At 35.4% G+C, this 20,673-nt stretch overlaps 4 protein-coding genes across 4 annotated transcripts; 2 read left to right on the top strand and 2 right to left on the bottom strand.

Annotated features, from left to right (window-relative positions):
• Positions 1-1,703: 1,703 nt before the first annotated feature.
• Positions 1,704-2,696, bottom strand: LOC144411839 (uncharacterized). The gene has a single exon (XM_078109454.1). The coding sequence runs from the start codon at positions 2,694-2,696 to the stop codon at positions 1,704-1,706; it is 993 nt and encodes a 330-aa protein (XP_077965580.1).
• Positions 2,697-3,390: 694 nt separating this feature from the next.
• Positions 3,391-5,773, top strand: LOC120333821 (uncharacterized). Its single transcript, XM_078109366.1, has 6 exons — positions 3,391-3,579; positions 3,676-3,804; positions 4,158-4,246; positions 4,534-4,707; positions 4,823-5,290; positions 5,360-5,773. Exons 1-6 carry the CDS (start codon positions 3,525-3,527, stop codon positions 5,564-5,566), a joined length of 1,122 nt encoding a protein of 373 aa, XP_077965492.1. The 5' UTR covers positions 3,391-3,524; the 3' UTR covers positions 5,567-5,773.
• A 237-nt stretch (positions 5,774-6,010) lies between these two features.
• Positions 6,011-7,845, bottom strand: LOC120333834 (transmembrane protein 205-like). Its single transcript, XM_039401221.2, has 5 exons — positions 7,658-7,845; positions 7,316-7,521; positions 6,900-7,066; positions 6,499-6,610; positions 6,011-6,413 (listed from the first exon to the last, which is right to left on the bottom strand). The coding sequence occupies exons 1-5, from the start codon at positions 7,690-7,692 to the stop codon at positions 6,235-6,237; spliced, it is 699 nt and encodes a 232-aa protein (XP_039257155.2). The 5' UTR covers positions 7,693-7,845; the 3' UTR covers positions 6,011-6,234.
• A 4,040-nt stretch (positions 7,846-11,885) lies between these two features.
• On the top strand, positions 11,886-20,596 carry LOC120333777 (protein DOP1A-like). Its single transcript, XM_039401138.2, has 2 exons — positions 11,886-12,621; positions 13,166-20,596. The coding sequence occupies exons 1-2, from the start codon at positions 11,990-11,992 to the stop codon at positions 19,620-19,622; spliced, it is 7,089 nt and encodes a 2,362-aa protein (XP_039257072.2). The 5' UTR covers positions 11,886-11,989; the 3' UTR covers positions 19,623-20,596.
• Positions 20,597-20,673: the final 77 nt, after the last annotated feature.

Consider the following 20,673-nt stretch of genomic DNA (forward strand, 5'->3'; position numbering starts at 1 on the left):
GTATTACCAGATTTAAAGATTGGAATTACTCTGGCAATTTTCAGTGAAGATGGAAATATCCCCAATCGAAGTGAATTATTAAAAAACTCAGTTATACAAGGTGCTATGATGTCTGCCACATACTTAAGGAAACGACTGGGAATGTTGTCAGCGCCAACCGCTTTACCCTCATTGAGGCATACTATTTCCATGGTCAGTTCATTCACTGTTGCAGGACTTAAGAATATGGATTGATTTACACGCTTGCTAAGAAATATTTTAAAGCCATCCATATCATTGGAGAATTTAGTACCAAGGTTGGACCCAACAGTGGAAAAATATTTATTGAATTCTTGTGCAATCAAGGACTTATCTTTAATGGTTCTGTCATTTTCCAAATCAATTTCATTAACACTTTTGGTTTTTTTATTTTTAGTAGATGCTATTTGATTAACAATTCGCCAAGTACACTTGGGGTTGCCTTTGTTTTGGGCAATCAATTTTTGAAAATACATTTGTTTAGCATCTTCAATGGCATGTGTTAGTGAATTGCGATATTTTTTATAGTATGAGGATTGAGAACTATTGCCGCATAAGTGGTGAGATTTGAACATTTTATGTCTTAAACAGATGCTGTCACTTAATTTTTTATTTATCCACGGTTTTTGCTTTATCTTTATTTGTCGACGTGACAGTGGTCTCAATGGGGCATGGCGGTTGATTAGGCAAGCAATAGAATGCATAAATTCTGCAAATAGTCTATCAAAATTATGACAATTCAAGTTTAACGCGACAAAGCGTTCATCAACTATGTGTAGTATATCTGACCGAAATTCATCGATAGAGAATGAAGACATATCCCTTGATAATATGACATCATTTATAGTGGATGGTTTAATGCCTTTAAGACAGCACATTATGGGAAAATGATCAGTGATATCAGATGATATCACATATGAATTAACTTGCACATCTGTCATGTTTGAATACATGTGGTCTATAAGAGTGGAAGAGCTACGTGTAACTCTAGTAGGCTTTGAAATGAGAGAAATAGCATTATAGGAAGTAAGCATATCAGAATAAGATGCAATTTGGGTGTTGGTATTTGATGCGAGTAAATTGATATTAAGATCTCCCACTATTATAAAATGTTTTTTAGATAATTTTGACATGCAGTTTTCAACAATGCTTGTAAATTCAGGAATATCACTTCTCGGATGTTTATAAATAATGCCAATGCTCATATTATTGAATACATTTGTTAGGCTAATTTCGAACCATAAGTCTTCAGAATTTGGATAATTGAGTTGATAGTCACTAACTTCACAATAAGTAATGTCGTTTCTGATGAAGGCACCCACACCCCCTGCTTTTGAAGCAGAAGGGGTATGAATGAATCTGTATCCATCAATGCTTATATTGGAGGAGTGACTATTACCGGTATGTAATTTTGTTTCACTAATTGCTATTATATGAGGGGGAATAGTGAATTTTGACAACAGTTCAATTAATGGGTCAATATTTTTTTGAATTGATCGAATGTTGATGTGAATAATTGTTAAATCAATATCAACTGGAATATCATTCAAATTTGAAACTTCTATGTTGTCACATAGACAATTAGAAATATTAGCCATTTATCTTAGGGAGAATATGAAAAATGGATATATACACACTTGATAATATTAAAAGTTAATAAATAGACATGAATATCATATAATAACCTACTTTATTAAAAGCAGATCATCTTCAGTGATTATGGGGATGGTAGCAGTATCCAGGTTCTTTTTGATAAGAACTCTTCCATTATTTGTCCATAAAAATTTATATCCACAAGCACGCTTTAAATCCCTGGCTTTAAAAAATAGGTCTTTATTGGTATCCGAAAGATTTTCGATGACAAATACTTTGGTTGACCTGGAGATTTTTGGAAAAACTGTTGAAATGTCAAGTGATTTGATTTTGCTCCGATTCTTTATTATTCGGTCTCTCGTTTTTCTATTGATAAATTTGGCAATTATTGGTGATGGTTTTTTTTTATTATTTTTTGATAATCTATGGCAGTTTGAGATGTCGAATGATTGTATGGGGACATCAATTTTTTTACACAAGTCGGTAATCAGATTTTCACAGTTTTCACCGGTTGAGAATGGTATGTTGTGGAATTCCAGGTTATCAAGTCTGGAGCGACGTTCATGGTCTTGCTGTCGCTCTGTTAAAATGTCAATTTCCTCCTCTAGTTCTTGTACTAGATTTTCTAGGTCAGCCACTCTTTTTTTTGTTTTGATTGCTAATTTTTTGAGCTCACTTTGGCTGGAACAAAGCTCATCAAACTTTTTTGACATGAAGTGCTGGCTCTCTTTTATTTCATGAATCTCATTTTTGATTTGACCGAAGGATGTTACTTCTGTTTTGATCTCGTTTATAGAGTCTTTCAAAGATGTTAAAGATTCTTCTAAGCATGCACTGTTGGTGATGGCATGTGTCGAGTCAAAAGTAGATCTTTCTAGATGTTTCTCAATATGTTGTTCAATGATGGCAGGTATCTCGATGCGTAAAGTCTTAAGGACTGTACTTTCGAGAACAGACACCAAATTTGTAACGTCGTCTAACTCAATAGTGTTGGTCATTGTTGCAGCAGTACGCATAGGTTGATTGCTTGGACTCTTTCTTCTGGGTGGTGGAGAAGGAGCGCTGGGTTTGCTAGGTGTATCCATCTTCCTCTACAGCTGCAATTGGAGTTGACTGTCACAAATTCACAATTGATCCGAACATCGGTTCAGCATTACCAATATTATATTTTATTTATTTATCTATCATCTTAATCAAATAGCGAATGAATAGCAAAGTTTGGTATTCGCACTCGGGGTTTGCCTGTATAGAAACAGGTTGTACTATATAGCAGTAGTAGTATAGGCCTCTACACTGACTCAAAATATAGACGATATAGAACAGCATTTTCATATTTATTCAGGGGAAAGAAAATCTTATATTGATATATATGTAATACGAGTCTGAACGTCCGCGAACCGGTCATCGTCAACCTTCCTGTCGGTCCGCCAAATATATTCCAATTGAAAAATGCAAGGCATTGATGGCCTTCCCATTTACACCTGATTTTCACCTTCTGTTGATGCCTAATTCAAACTTGGCCAGAGAGTTCTACCGTAGTAGTATATATTTACGGTTCTACACACAACCCTCTATAGTTCTACGCCCATTTAAGCCCGGGACAGCAAATTTTTCATTGAATATTCTGCTTTTGAATTGCATACTTTTGTCGTAATTACATTCGTTTAAATATGTTTCGTATTTTTGACATTCTGGGTTGATTTTGGAGGTTCACCGATCCGCAGAATTAGTTTGGAAATTTAAAAACATAACATAGGGGAATCCCCGTGTTTTCTACTTTCTGAAATCCACTGCAGAGTGCAGACTGCAGGTGATGTAACAAAGAACTCAATTTCTTTTCGAAATTTGTAACTTACATGGTGTTTTTCATTTTATTTGTACCACTTCATATCTAACAGCCACTATCAGTGAATATGTGTGACACTCAGTTACTGGTACGACAGGGGACAGCTAAATTTAGCACTTACGGTAGGTAACCATTTTTATGTTTAACAATACAATATTATGCATGTTTCTGTTGTTTAGTCGGTTAATTATGTGACGTAATAAAAAATATTTTTTCAGATGTGATGACATTGTTGACACAGAAAGTCATGATTCTCTTTCTAATGATTTGTATTATTATTGGTCCTGTTGCTCCATTGGAATCATGTGACAAGCGGCCTTTGATTATTGCACACAGAGGAAGTTGTGGTTTGTAAAAAGCTTTCAGTTTTGTTGTTATATTCAGTAATCTTCTCATATTACAGGATAATATTTACCTGTAGGAAAGCTAAGATAGCATAACCATGTGGCTTACCACGGCCTTTCGTCCGGTTACCCGTCTATGTTGGGTATGGGATTAGTTAATCAGTTATTTGTTTTAGGTGCGTGAACGCGATGTTGGGAGAAGTCGTCACAGTTACATAAACCAACCTGCAATGAAGAGGAGTCTAGCAAGTCTCTCGCACATATTTATCTTCCCCTGCAGGGTAATTAAATAGTGCGATAATGCTTAGAATGATGTGTCATACCCCTTAATATTTTTAAATATTGTTTATTAAAAGGAATGCTTCCTGAACACACAAAAGAAGCTTATGAACTTGCTATTAAACAGGAAGCAGATGTTATCGAATGTGATGTTGCGGTCTCAAAAGTATGTAAAATGGTTCTTCAAAGCAAATTTATATTTCTTATAGAATAAAATGCTCACTTGCCGGTAAATCAAAGACACAAGAATACAAAATATTTGTATTGTTTTTGATGAATGCATTTCAATTAAGCCAGCATGATGTTTCAGCTATAACAATAGTTGTATTAGCATATGAAAAAAACCATGGCCCATAAATATTTCCTGAATTTGACATTTTATGAAAGTTGGATAATATTTCTGTATGGCAAATAGGTCTTGTATTCCATATTTATATTTCTTTCTTTTTATAGGATCTCAGACTTCTCTGCACCCATGAATCATGGCTAAATTTAACCACCAATGTTCACTTACGGCCAGAATTTCAAAACAGAAGTCGCACATATTTTGTTCCGGCACTTGGTGTCAATATCACAGATTATTTCACAATTGATTTCACACTGGATGAACTATTGTCTTTGAAAAGGGTAAACAAGGGGAAATAACGTTATTGATTATATTGGTGCTCCGTACCTTAACCTTTTGAAGTCGTTTTTTCTTGATGCGTAGCTATATAAATCAGCCTGGGCCCTTTATTTTTAGGTTCAAGTTGTTAAATTCAGAGATCAAGAAATGAATGGTAAATATGGAATGGCGTCACTCAATGATTATATATCAATTGCAAAAAATCCACACAACGCCAAAACAATTTCAATTTATGTGGAAACCAAAAATCCTGATTTTTTCAACAATTTTTTACAAGAACACAAAACAAATATGGAAGATATGCTTCTGGAAGCATTATCACATCATGGGTATAAAGATTCAACATCACCAAGTTTTATAGAATCATTTAGCTTAAAAAGTTTAGAATATATGTCGAAACGCACCACAATTCCACTCGTGTTCTTGACCAAAGTACCATTGTCTAATGGAGAAATGGAAGAAGTTGCAAACTATGCGTCTGTGATTTGCCCCGAAAAATCTTTAATAGTTGAAGTAAATCCGAAGACAAATTTTGTCGAAAATGTTACAGATTTCGTGAAGCGAGCTCGGCATTATGGATTGAAGGTGAGTCAATCAAGAGTTTTCTCGCCTTCTAACTTGGTCCTATTAACATTTTATATAAATTATTCGCAGGTCCACACATATGCACTCCGTAATGAATATCAGTTTCTTGCTTATGATTATGGAGCTGATCCATATCGTGAATACGAGGTGTTCATTTCAATGGGGTTAGATGGCATGTTCACAGACTTCCCCTGGTCTCTATCTAACTACCTGGAAATGAGAGACCAGAGTGCTACTACTCATCATAATGTTTTATCAAAGTTTGGAAGTTTATGATAAACATCCAAAAATTTTCTATGTGAGGTCGATGTTACTCAAGCTTCTCAAATGCCCTATAACAGCAATACTAACTAAGTTGGAAGTTGATTAAGCATGAAAGTTGAGTTATCATTGTATATGCCATTACTTTCAGGATCATTTTTATCTATATTTAATGTATGTTTAGACAAGTCATCATTAATTAGGACTTCTCTATTTTGGGAGAAGAATGCTCCCAATATTTTTATGGAGTAATTTGATATCTCTACTGTAAGTAAATAAGGTTCTTCCGCACAAGCAGCTGCCAGTGGTGGGCAAGGAATTTTTTAAAATCTTTTTAACTGGCAATAAATACACATTCATGTATTAGGTTAGAGGAATCGAGATAGTTTTATTTTTTCTTCAATTTTAAGATGTAAAACATACAAATTATTCAAAATATGGCATCTATTATAGTGTGGCTTATGAAAAATCAATTCAAAAGATTTAAAAAAAAAAAAAATTTGATGTGATTGCAGGTTGAGTCTTGGGCTCGATGCATGATTGGGATAATGTGTAGCATCTGATGCTGGAAAAAACTGCAAATAAATCTCGAATTAAATTCAAAGAAGCGAAAGAACATTTAATGTTCTGTTGGCATAAAATTAGAGCCCATTTGTCTCGACTTTATTCATTCATTGCTAATGTCAGGCAGCAGTTTTTATAGATATTTCCGCAAGATCTTGTACAGAGATAGCTAACCAGTATAACACGTAAACATTGGACACCATTGCTGCTAGGTTGAGTAAAGTACTCATTCCATGAATCTTTCCAAACTTCTTCTTGAGATCCCTGTATATGAGATTCTGGTCAAGCTTGTTCTTGTCTGAAAATATATGAATATGAGAGATCAGGATTAATACAAATTTATTCTATGCTTTCAATACTAATAATATATATATATAGCAAACCATTTTCTTCTTTCTCCATTTTATGCTTCTTCATCATTATACTGGTTGAAACTGGTCCAAGCCAGAATTTATTCAATACGTTTGCCATAACAATCACAGCTACTGCACCGATCTATAAACAGGTACAGTATTGTGAGTAAACACTGCAGTTGTGTAGTTATTAGACAAAGAACTATCGAATATTTTTAAAAATATGAAAGATATGCTTCTAAATGCATTATCACTACATGGATATAAAGATTCAATCATCACCAAGCTTCATAGAATCATTTAGCTTGGAAAGTTTGAAATATATGTCAAAACGCACCACAATTCCACTCGTATTCTTGATCAAAGCACCATTGAATATTTAATCGACTTCATCGAATTTGAATTAGAGATAGAATGTACTAATTTCTTACTAATGTCTCTTGGTCATACGTCAGTTTGTTTAGGCTTCTGATTTGAAAAATTGTTACTCCCAGCATAATGACTCCAGTTAATAATCCAATAGTGAAGTAAATCGGAAACAATTTGCTTTGAATCTGTCCAAAAGTATGGAGGTGAAGGTTTCGGTACATCACAAGACCTGAAAATTGAACATTTAAGAGCTTGTCTAGAGGACATTTTTCTTATAATTGGATAATAAAAGCTTATATGTAATATATCACGTATTCTGTTAGACAATCATTAGCCATGTACACTTCAAATACCTAATAGTTCAACCATTAGTGTTGCCCTGCAAGAAATTCGCCATGTTTCGCAACACTATTACACACTGATGATTGCTTGATTGGCATTGATAAGTTTTAAAATTAAAAGCAGTAAGTCAACTGACCTGCAACAAATGACACCCAAAATGTCATGCCAAAGTTCATAGCAAAAGCTGCTATAAACAAAAGCCCTTGCAGGAAATGGTTGCCAAAAACAATATCAATGCTTCTTGTGGATGTGTTTTCTCCAGAATGCAACACTCCCTTCAGAAAATATGGTGATATAACCATTGCCAGCGACAAAACAATAATAAACCATATTCTTGCAAATCTAAAAATGAAGAAATTATTGAATACAACAGAAAAAATTAAAATATTGTGCTTTAAAAAAACGGAAATAACAGGGTACAGGAATAATGCTGCCATACCACAAATAAAGAAATACGGTAGTTATGCAACACACTCACCGCCTGAATAAACCATCAGAATCCGCGAATCCCATTTCGACTTTTCTTGAACGCAAAAATCCAGGCAGTCTCAATATATATAATGGATGCACTGATCAGCTAAAGCAGCCAAACTCAAACTGTGTCGTGTAACTTTCGTGCACTTGGTCACGTAGCTCGAGATCTGATCAAGTCTGCAAACATTGGCATGGGGAATCCCCGTGGGGTTGATCGTGTTACAAGAGTCGGCAACGCGTGGGCCAGTTCCAAATAGGATTGGTTTTGAATATCCATAATTTTTACTATTCGGATAACAGATATGTCCGCATATTAACAGGATAGTTACTTCTAATTGTTAGAGAATCGTGAAAGAATTGATCAAAAATTACGACACAGTTTCATTGTAAATATATTCACATACACTGTTCCTTCAATAGACTGCGCAAAAATTAAACTCGACCAAAAAGCAACAAAATCACTTTTCCCACAGTGTCTACCTAAGTTATATTTCTGTGAAAGCACGATGCACCAGATAAGAAGCAAAAACCAAAATGCACCCAGTCGCGCCAGAATGCAAACAAATTTTAAAAGTAGGATAGGATTGAGGCCATCCACCACCGAAAAGGGCCGATGATACATAGCATTCGTGGCGTTGATCGTGCAGTATTGGCGTTGTGCGTCGCAAAACAGAATTGTATTGAACATAACTAAAATATGATTGAATATTTTACAACGATCAGTAGAGGTTGCGCGAGACTAACTCCCAATCCTTTCTCTATGCCTTTGCGCTAGTGGATCCGTATGCATGTAATGCAAAGATGCTGTAGCAGGAATAAAACACCATAATATGCAATTCAAGAGTCCTACTGCACACTAACACAAATATATTTCTGTAACGTTTCGTCTGACCAAAATCAGACTTCCTCAGACAAGCAGTTTACAATAATGACAAGAAAAGAGCAATCCTTTGGATTAGGTTAATTCCTTTGGATTTTGGTCAGACGAAACGTTACAGAAATATATTTGTGTTGGTGTGCAGCAGGACTCTTGAATTGAATATTTACATATTGTTTTTTTTATAAATGTTTTATTGTTTCTTAATTTAAATACTGTGTGTAGTATATGAATCAATATATTCCTTTTACCTTTCTACCGCGTTTCCCCGAAAATAAGACCTAGCCTGTATTATAAAAATTATTTTAATATACGCCCTGTTAGTCGTTGACCCTCCCCTTAAAATAAGATCTGGTCCAGTGGTTCTCAACTTTTTATGGCTCGTGGCCTCTTCCGGCACCTTTTTGCACAAATTAAACGTGTTGGATTGCAATATGTTTTTACAACCTTTTATGAAATGCAAAAGCAAACCACGAACAAGAAAGTAAAAGCTTATTAGTATAGACTAGAGATGTACCGATGTATCGGTATCGGGTATCGGCAATATCGGCCATTTTTTCGGTATCGGCCATGTATCGGTATCGGTTAGATTAAGGCCGATATTTCCGATATATTCAACTTTTTGATATGGTCCAGAATGTTTTAAAAGATAAGTTGGAATACTACTTTTCAAAAATATTTTTTGTCTGGAGAGATCGTGAGCTAGGAGCCATACATGTCCCCACCCCGCGAGGGAATAGGATTCGCCTGTTTTTAGCTATTTATCAGCCAAACTAGCTCAATAAATTTGGCTATTTTCGCTGTCACATTTTTACATTGACATTTTTAATATTACATAGTAATTATGAAGAAATATCTCAACACAGCACATAATAAAAAGCAATTAGGCGCCCAGTTTTAAATTATACAGTGGAATTGGAGTTCTTATTAAAGGCACATGGACTTTTGGCACGGCCATAAATTCTGACTGTTTGTCGTCAAGTACGACTGTCATTTAGCCCGTCGACATCGATAAACTGAATTCCGACACAATTATCAGTCTACGCAGGTATTAATTTTAATTTTGTTTAACTACACAATTTCTTTATAGATATTTTGACATGACCGCCTAGACTAGATTGTCTCAAAATATATGATAGCAATAGTAAAATATTATAAAATAGTAAAGTAAAAAAACATCTTCGAAGGTTATAGGTAGGCCTTCTTCTTGTCGGTGCTGATTGATATTCTTTCATGGTTGCTTTGTTTTATTGCGGAGACGATTACGATTACCACAAAATGAAATATTTGTAAAATGGTCTAATTTGAACGTAGAACGGTGGCGCTAGAATTTGTGGGCGATATTCGATATACTTTTAAACACGAATAACGATATTCGAAGGTCGCGATATTAACAATAAATTCGAATTGGACATCCCGGCTGATGATTTTTCTAATTGAACACCGAGATTACTAGCGTCACATTTTGTTTTGATGGTAACAAGATCAGAAAAACCAGATTCCCACACATAAGTTGCGGCTAATTGAACTACCAGTGAAGCAGCTTTCTTGCTAGGTAGTGGGTAAGAATAAGATATGCCACTCCATAGCTGCATTCAAGAGCGGGCTTTTCCTTCGACAGAAACCCGAACTTGGTCAATGTTGCTTTCTTGTCAATCTAACTCGCTTGGCAGCCAAGAAACCGATGTCAACATCTTTCACCGGAGGATGATTATTGTCACTGTGGTTTTGTAGTTTAGATGGACGTAACGATTCACTACTCATTGCATACGAGCAATGCAGGCATTGAACACATTCTCTGTCATCTCGATTTACTTTGGTAAAGCCAACGTCACTGTCGTTCCATTTTCGTATTTTAGGCGTTAGAAATTTACAAATGGGTTTTTGCGTCTATAACACGGTAGCGAAGGCTATCTCGCAGTCTAGTGAACCTTCCCTCAGGGTAAACAGCCCAGAGACAGCCCACCTGCAAACTATTTTGATTGGTAGATTCCAAATTCCATTATCCCTCTTAAGGGGCCACCGGCCCCCAGTTGAGAACCACTGATCTATCTTTGGAGTCGCATGAAAAAAAGTTTTGGAACCGCTGCGCTAAGCCGTCTCGACATTTTCACAGTTTTCTTCGGCTACAGAAGTGTGCACCACTTTAATGGATCGTTACTCTTTTGTCTTAATCCTGTTAAATATGAACAAGAAGAAAAGAAAGACTAACAACAAAATACTAATAGCATAATAACAAAACGATCCATATGTGCATTTCGTGTCCTATAAGTTTCTTTGTATAGCCATAGACGTCACGACATATACTCTGATACTAGGGTAGGCTCACTAGCGCTGGACGCCGAGAACATCGTTTAGTTTGTAACCCGTGAAAATGTTCTTGGTTAAGGTGGAAAAAGTGTTTTAGGTCAGATATTGACCAAAAGTTTATTTTGCTTACTGTTACAATATAAAATTACATCAAATTTCATGTGTAAGATTTCGTATTCTCTCGTCCAGTCAAAGTTCTTGAATATTTAGCAATTTTTTTCTATCATCCTTTCCATTGGGTTTCAAGTGTTCAGAGCCGATAGCGGTATCTGGGTATTGATGGCCACTTGGTCAATTCTCTCCCAATGTACCGTATTTATTCGTATAAGTTCTGGTGTAAACTCTCTTAAATTCAGTGAAATTTTAATGTATTTGTATACGCTTTGAAAAAGTCATGATCACGCGGATCCCGTGATTTGCTGATTTTATCACCGTACTGTTTGTGACGTAATCTGGTGGAAGAGTAAATTGGATATTTATTTTTACCCGTAATCTGACATGGTAATCCTCTGGCTACGGCCACTGGAGTCAGGGAGTATACCGGTAGGCCTACACCTTACCGGTCACGTACTGTAGTACCGTGTAATACCGATACCGGTAGTTGTTGCAGTCTTGGTTACCGTATTCAGTTATTTCTGTACCGGTATCTAGAAAAGTGACAATGGTATGGTAACCTTGCATGCAGATGCAGCCATGCTCAATAAATAATGACTGAATGCACCTAAATGCATACCGGTAGGCCTTGTAATCTTTTATTATCGTACAGTACAGCCTTAAAAAGTTCCTTAACCACAGACCCAGTACTGCAGTAACTCCTTGTCTTTAGCATGAGTGAGGGATACAGTTACCGCAGTATTACAATATTATCATCTTGCTTTTAAGCTGGACTATGCTACATCACTAACATCAGACTGACAGATTTGCAAATGCAGGAAGATGATACAATGTTAGATGTTTCAGCGGCTACGCCTGCATTTTGTTACAGTCACATGACCATGATTTATTCGATCCTGATCAGTTTTCCCTAAATACTGAAATACGCTCAATATCTTATTTTCTGGATTTAGATTTTCATATTACCCGCAATGTTTAGGTTGTATATTTCACATTTGTCGACGAAATAATTTTGAAATCAATATACTGTTCAAAATGTCGAAAGCAACCATTTCGGAGCAAAAATTTTATGATGATCCAAAGTATCGGAGTTATGCCTCACAAATAGAAAAAGCACTGAAGAATTTTGAGTATTCTACAGAATGGGCCGATCTCATTTCAGCCCTTGTGAAGCTGAACAAAGTATTACAAGCGAACACTTCATTTGAACTCCTACCAAAAAGAATAACAATCGGAAAAAGGCTATCACAATGTTTACATCCTGCTTTGCCAGGAGGTGTTCATATCAAAGCACTTGACGTTTACGACACGATATTTAAGATTATCGGCAAAAAACGTCTAGAAATGGATTTACATATTTATGGGTCAGGAATATTCTCTCTTCTAGCAAATTCATCAATGCAGGTACGACCTGTTTTGTTGAACGTTTACGAAACCCATCTTTTACCACTCGGTGAAAAATTACGTATAAGCATGGATGGCGTTTTGCTAGGCCTTTTGCCTGGTTTGGAAGAGGCATCGGAACATTTTGATCGGATAACTCTTCTTTTAGATAAAATATCCAAAGGCGTTGGTTTACAATATTTTTATAGCAGCATATGGAGATGTGTTTTGACTTCACCTTCTGCTTCAGTAGTGAGATTAGCAGCGATGCAATTGATCTTGAGGTTTGTTTTTTTATGTTTTATTAACTCAAAAATCACTCGAGATATTGATTACGTTTTTCACAGTATCATGAATAAGTTATGTGGATGAATGGGATAGTATTTGTGTTTGGATTTGATTGATAAGTCAATTTGATTGATTTTCCCCTAGAATCCCTCTTTGTCAATATTGATCATTGTGATTAATTATTCTCTCATGTGGTAGGCAATTGATTTTGTTTTGAATACATCTCATTTGAAATATTGTAGATAATATAATTTCATAGGAATATTGTAATGGACAGCATTGGTGTATTTTGCAAAAAAAACTATGTATGAACCACTAATTCTGGAGTGAATTTGATTTTTAAAGCTTGCATCAATAATTTGCCTATAATTTCAAACCTAGTGTAAGTTGTAACCCAGAATCAAATCCTATCTGTTGTTTAAATCACTGTTGTTTAAATTACTGTTGTTCAAATCAGCTGTTCACACATGGGATTATGTGAAAGAATATTGTTCGGCTACACTCCCTAGTTTCATATTTTTAATGTCATTTTTCTTACAGGCAATTTGATAAAAAGAAGATGACAGATGACCAACTGTATTTGATTGGGTTAGACGTTGACATGATGGTTCATGCTGTTTGTGAGGCATTACAAGATGAGAACATTCTCACACAAAGAGCAACATTGGATGTCCTAGGTTTATGTTTTCCTTTGTCTTCTTTGCCCATCTCTAGATCAGACATGCAACAAATTCTTTCAGCTGCTTTGTATATATTATTGCGCCGTGATATGTCTCTGAACAGGAGGTTATATTCATGGATTCTCGGGACTGATGTTTCGAAAGCAATGTCTAAAAGTAGCAGCACAAGTTTGAAAAAATCAGTTGTAAAACATTTCGAAACTTTTTCAAGAGATTTGTTAACTTCTGCTGTTTTAGATATGATAAATAAGCATGTGAATATTTTCGAAGGAAGTTGCTGTAATATTTCTTCTCAACCGCTTTACGGATCAGAAGTAAAACTTATCCGCATTGTTATAAGTATTTTAGATAAATCTGAAGTTGGACCTGTGATATTGAATGATATTTTAATTTCTATATTGCGTTTGATAGAGAGTGTTTCATCAAAGTATACTTCAATGCTTTCTCCAACTACCCCATGTAAGAGCTGTGCTCCAAAGCATGATGCGGAAGAAATCTGCTTACGAGCACAATCGGAATTCATTAAATCTGTAAACTTGTTTATAAATACATTCGAAACAGATTATATTTGGAATATTTTGGCTGAAAATTTAACCACAGCATGTGAAGTCACTGACAAGGCACGTCAATGTTCGAAAAATGATTTTGATTTAACAAAGAACTTCTTTACAATATTGGAAATTTGTGATGTGATTGGTACATTTTTGAACATTGTTTCTATGGAAGCATATGTAGAGATACAGACTGTATATCTGCCTGATCTTCTCAGTAAAATATTTGCTGATATGACAAAATATTGCGAAACTTTTGCTGAAATGGAATTATCTAGTTGCTTGAAACTAGCAATTCAAATCTTAAAACATATCCAGCCTCATCAGCAGAATTCAAAATCAGAGAACAATAACGATGACAAAAATGGAGTTAAAGCCTGTATAGAATCATTCAAACATTTTGTAGTTGAGTTTATCACATCAAAAATCATAAAAGAGAAGCAATCTTTAGAAGCTTTTGTTACTGATTTTCAAGCAACACCAGAAGGGCCTATTATCCCAACTGGGTATGAGGTGTTGTTGAAATATTCAAATACAAGAAGAGTTGGATGGGAACATGTAAAATACAAAACTCATGAAAATAATGATATTATGTTATCTGCATTTAAAGATTTATGTAAGTTGTTAATCGATTTGTGCTGTTTCCCTACATTTTCTTTACCTAAAATTGAAGAATTTGATACAGAAAACCTTGCAGAAAAATCAGATTATCTACCAAAATGGATTTTATGCTTGATTGCATGTAGTTGCTGCCAGGTGTTTGAAAGTGAATCAATCTTTCCACAGAATCAGTCTGATTTGGAGTATTTCAATTCTGTCCGAATGACAGCTTGTTCTACTGCGTTAGAATTAATGGCTGTCACTGCTTCTTATTTTGAAAAAAATTCCAATTTACAGCAAACTGAATCTGAACGTAGTGTTGTGTCTGTGGTTGTACCGCCACCACTTTCACTTTTTCAGTTTCAATGGATCTTCGAAGAAACAAATTTTTGTGAATGGATATGCAAAATTTTGTGGTCAGAGTTAGAAGACTCGACAAATTCGCATAATAATTCTTCTGTTTATTGTTGGTCATGCTCTCGTGCTCTCATTTTATTACATCAGTTAAGCCCAGATGAAGCCGTTGAAAGAATTTTACTACAAGATATACTTTCCGTAATTCAAAGTACAAGGGTTATTGCAATTAAGAAATTTGCAAAATTATGGCATCATATACGAGATGCTCCGCACAGTTATGAAAGTAATAAAACCTTCAGTCGATGCCTTTTCGCTATCCTTGACCAGCTTGCAATCGAACGGTACGAACTTTTTCCAGATGCCACGTCTCTTGCGGAAAGTGGTGGTCAAGGCGTGGTCGCAACTACCGTGTCAACGTGGCTCAGGCATGCCCTTGAAGAAGGAGATCTTTGTCGGATTTTGGAACCTTATATCTTAATTTCATTGGATGGAAGAACTCATAGAAAATCATTGCAAAATGTTTTAGAATACAGAAATGAAAATCCTGATACTGATCAAGTATTAAATTTTGAGGAGAATTTCAGTAAACAACTTTCGGAGCCATTTTGTCATAATTGTGCTGAGCTTCAGAGAGAATTGGCGAATGATTCATCATCATGGTCTAAATACCAAAACTTTTCTGTTGATTCTGTTTTGACTTTCGCGCTTTGTGAAGTTCATCAACAAATAGCGAAGGAACGGCATCGTTATGAACATTTAATAGGTCTTTTGACACTTTCTGACGAGGTGGAAAGTATAGAGAGACTGAAAAGTACATGCAATGAGGAGGATGTGCATACATGGGCAGCAGGTTTTGTAAAAATGGTCATTGCTCAAGGCATAACCATTTACAAAGAAGAATTGGAAAATTCCGACCAGCACTCGTTTCTCAATTCGAACAAAATTGAACAGAGTGACTCGTTGGATATGGGCGATAATAATGGAGTTGATAATTATTCTTCCGACAGCTCAGACAAAGCGACGGAAGCAATCGAATTAAACCAATCTTTTATGAACAATGGTAATCCTCTTTACAATCATATACTTGTTTATCAAGAACGCTTCGATGCAAATTGTGTTTTATACAGCCTGCAAGGAATCCTAAATCTTGCTTCTGCTCATCCTGGTGTTTTTATGTACGCTGCTTGTACAACATCATTAGCATCCAGTGAGGGTGCTTATTCCAATCTCGTCCAAGAGCTTTTAATTCGTCATGAAAGATCCATAGAGCAAGGTAGATGTTTTTACGAAACAACATCTCCAAGTTTAAAAGGAGCTATGAAGAATCGTATGCTCGTAGAAGTTTTAATATCCATTTGCCTTTATTATCTCAGGTCTGCATTTTATAATGATAAATTTCAAACCAGTTGTGAACAAAATCAAGAAATTCAATGTATTGCAGCTCGGATGTTAAAATTCATTATTAGGGAACTGACTATCCTAGCTCAGCAAGATGATTCTGTAAACAAAGGGACAAAATTGTCATCTTCAACGAAGCAATTTTCTGCGTACATTATTTTAGTGCTACAACGACAGCAAGTTCAAAGCGTTGTTTTGACTTGTTTACTAACAGCTATCTTTGCTTTGAAAAATCAAAGTAAATTATCAGATGATGATCAAAGCATCTCTACTATTTCGGAAACATTGGAGATGGAATCGAATTTAAGCGAAGATCAAAACTTGCGGTTCGACCACAACGATCGCTTTGTTTCACGATATATTGGTGCTGATTCAAACCGCATTAAAGCGATTTTTTCTCAGTTTTTGCACATTATTTTTGAATTGGTTAGTTTAGAATACTTTGCTTTTTCAAAGGAAAGAAATATGCCTACAACACCGCAAAAGCCAGAACAAAGCTCGAATCCTAGCATTGCATTAAAAAAGAAGCATATCCATTCCATGAAGCCTAAATTAAAACGCTCTCAAAGACTTTTCAGTCATTTGCTATCTGCGTCACATCGTTATGATTCAGATGCGCCTATTGCATCACAAAAAGTTTTTGTTTCCACAATATTGGAAATATATAGACTTGAAAAATACATGGAATTACATCAAGATTGCTCTATTGGACTACATTCTGTGTTGCCTTATCTTGGTGGTGCACTTTCACAAACAGTCGTACCAATTGTCCTGCAACAATGCCTGAATTTGGAAACAGTATCGAAACAAGTTTTAACAAAGTCATCGAATAATGTTCCGCCAAACTATCTACAGTCAACTATAAAGAGCATTATGATATTAACCCATTACTGCCTATTGACAGAATCTGGGAATAAAAATTCTGATTCTGGTAACAGTGATTCTCTACAATCTGATACAATTTCATTATCCTCAACAAAGACTAATCAGTCTGTAACAAGAGGGTCAAGCATTGGTTCTGGATTGTCAACTTTGCTCAGCGTGTTCAATTCCTCAAATTCAAATAAGACTTCTAATACGAATGAAACAGAGCGTTTTGATGGTCTTGTCATGGCAAAAGTGGCAATTTTAAACAATCTAGCTCGTATTGTTTCTTGCATGTGCGTTTTATGGAAGGATGTGGCTTCAGTCGAAGATGGTACATTGCTTCCCATTGAAGGTTCTAGAGCCGTGTCTTATAATATTTTACAATTGTTAGGTCCGCTGGCTATTCAATATGGAGAATATTTACTAGTTGCTTTTTCTCTAGTATGGCGTGACAGAGAATCCGAAATAAATTCTGGTGATCACAAAAATGGACGCTCTCTTGCATCCTTTTTGAAGCCAAGTAAAGATTTGAATAATATTATTGATTTTATGATGGCCATCAAGTTACTTTCAACAGAAATGTTTTTTTCTTTAGTCAAACAAGTCATTAAAAGCCCGCCATCCACCACAAATGAGCACAAAAATATATCTTTGCAAGAAAGTATACTACAAATGCTTTTATCTTATATGAAGCGCCTTAAACCTGGTGCACTAATGGAAAACTGGTCAGGCTTTCATGGTATTTTACAAGAAGCTATTGCTTTAGGTTTCACACAAAATAATCCAGGTTTTCCTGCTTTGATTGCCAACCCTATTTCATCAAATTGCTATTTCCTGATGTTGTATCTTTTATCAGAATATGTAAAACGTTCTGCAGCCTTTTCAGAAAAGAAGGAACAAAAAGAACTCCAAGAAATTGTAACTAAATGTATTGAAGCATGTAATTCCATTGCTGGGTCCTCTCTGGAACAAGGTACTTGGATTAGGAGAAATGTGTCTGTATTACCCGGGCCTCAAGAACCAGAAGGGCATAGCAAGGTACACAAGAGAACAGAGTCACAATCATCATTAGACTTGACTGATGTAGCAGCAGAAGCTGCACCTGATCTACCGATACATGTCTCATCATCTGACACAATGGTAACATCTTTAGTTAATAAGCATTTGCTTGAAATTGATGAATCAAGGCCTGAATCAGCGAGAGAACGTCCAACTTCTTTACCACAAGTTTCAAAGCCTGGTTTCAACCCTGTCAATTTTAGAAACAGTGTTAAGGCATTGACTGTTCTATCTGAAGTTGTGGCAAATTTGCTTGATGTTATATATTCAAGTGAAGAAAAAGAAAAAGTTCTTCCTTTACTGGTTTCTATCATGGCAAATGTTACTCCATATTTACGGAATCACGGAAAAAACAACGCACCCAGCTTTTGCTCATGCATTTCATTTTTAGCCAGCATAAGTGGATTTCAATACACAAGAAGATCTTGGCGAAAAGATGTGATTGATCTTTTCTTAGATGCCCCATTTTTTCACATGCCACAGGAATGCGCGGAAGGCTGGAAAACAATTATAGACAATTTGATGACTCATGATAAAACCACATTCAAGGAAGTTATGTCAAAGACAACTCTTTCAAAACCAGGTGCATCGACGCCAACTTTGAATATTTTCACTAATAAGGAACAAGAATTAGAATTGCGAGCTTTACATATTAAGCGACTTGCTTTCATCGTTTTCAGCAGCGAATTAGATCAGTATCAAAAACAGTTACCAGAGATTCAAGAACGCCTTGCCGAAAGTATACGCTTAAATAACGTTCCTGGAGTTCAGTGTCGTGTGTTTTTGTGTTTCCGAGTACTTCTTTTGCGAATATCTCCACATAGTTTAACCTCCCTCTGGCCGACGATGTTTACAGAAATGGTACATTCAATGCTGCAGCTTGAACAGGCTCTTCAACCATCGTTTCAAGAAGAAAACCATACATTAAAGCAAAAACCCAGGTCGCCTCGCGGTTCCTCACCTTCGGAAAATCAAAAATCAGTAATGACTTGTTGGTTAGATATGTACTTATCAGCTTGTAAGCTTCTTGATCTGGCTTTGTGTTTACCAGTACATTACGTACCCCAGTTTCAATTATATAGATGGACATTCATAGGTGATGCTACGACAGACGGACCAGCGAATTCAGAACGAGAAGGTTACGTTCTTAACGGACCAATCAAAGATAAGGAAACTACAGAACCAGATGAAGGTTTTGTTCCACATTGTGTTCGAATACAACGGCTTTTTAGTGAGCTCTATCCTTCGCGGAAAAATAAATTGCTTACTATAACTCCAGAAAAACCGTTATTGAATGTGACAAGATTAAAATCATTGGACCAACTTCAGTTGTTTTTCAACACCATAACTTCTTCAGCTTATATCTTGAAAATGCAAAAATCGGCATCAAGTTCCAAAAAGAGAACAGTTTCTTCCGATGTTCCAAAAACATTGCCAATGGTTGATAAATATTTAGAAAGAGATTTCGTTAGACCGTTATTGTAATTTTATGATCTATTATCCATGACCAATTCTGCACTTTTGTTCTTGTTTGAGATTTTATGTGGAACTGTAGAAACCTTTGGAATTAAACTATTATATGTATTTAATTAAATTTAACTTTTCTATATATATATATGGTTTATTTATTGAATGGTTGTGCAATTATATAGCGTTGCAATTGTTCCTCATATTTTTCTAAATTTGAAGCCCTAAGCTAAGAGTCTGTACATTACATATCAGCCATAACAAAATCATTTTAGAAACTGAAGATTCAATTTATTATTGAGTTATGAACAAAATCTCAATTGCTGGTGTATTCACAGAGAGTTGGGCATGAATAATGTTAGTGGTTTGATGGCAATGTACCAAGTAAATAATTGTATAATTTGACTCGATCATTTTATTGTCTGGAATTAATTGGAGCAACCAATATTTGTATGGAATACTATTTTCTCATAGCCATTGCTAAATGGGAAAAGAGAGTGCTTGAAACATCTGAACTGATTTTTTGTGCAGAAATATGTCAAGATCAATAGTTTTTGTTTCAAATAAAATCATCTATACTGAATGAATTGATAATTCAATATCTAATTCAACAACCATTGTGCACATTTTGACTAAATAGTTTAACTCTGCCCCTAAATTGATTTGAAGCCAACAAATTCTTCTATTCAATTTGAAGTTCACATTTACTCAGGAATCCAGCTTTGCCAAACTCAGTCGTAAAGTATGTTCCATCCAACATAAGGTCCAAGTTGTTTTATTTATTAATATGTTATATTGTATCAAATTGAAATTTTGTAAATATCTTTATCATACACTGATTTTTAAGTATAAAATATTGACGAGGTTCTGTGTGTGTCTGATATTAGAAACCTGCGTGTCTGTGATGCAATTCTTTCCAGCTGTTAAACTGCTTAATTATCAACTAACTGATAGATCAGATTTTCATCATTCATTTTGAGCTTAACTCTTTCGTCTCTGATACAAATAAAACAAGTAAAATCAGCATATCAGTTCGGTATTCGATGTAAAAGGGGGACAAAGAACGAAG

The sequence above is a fragment of the Styela clava genome, chromosome 15, assembly GCF_964204865.1.
Source record: "Styela clava chromosome 15, kaStyClav1.hap1.2, whole genome shotgun sequence".
NCBI lineage: Eukaryota > Metazoa > Chordata > Ascidiacea > Stolidobranchia > Styelidae > Styela > Styela clava.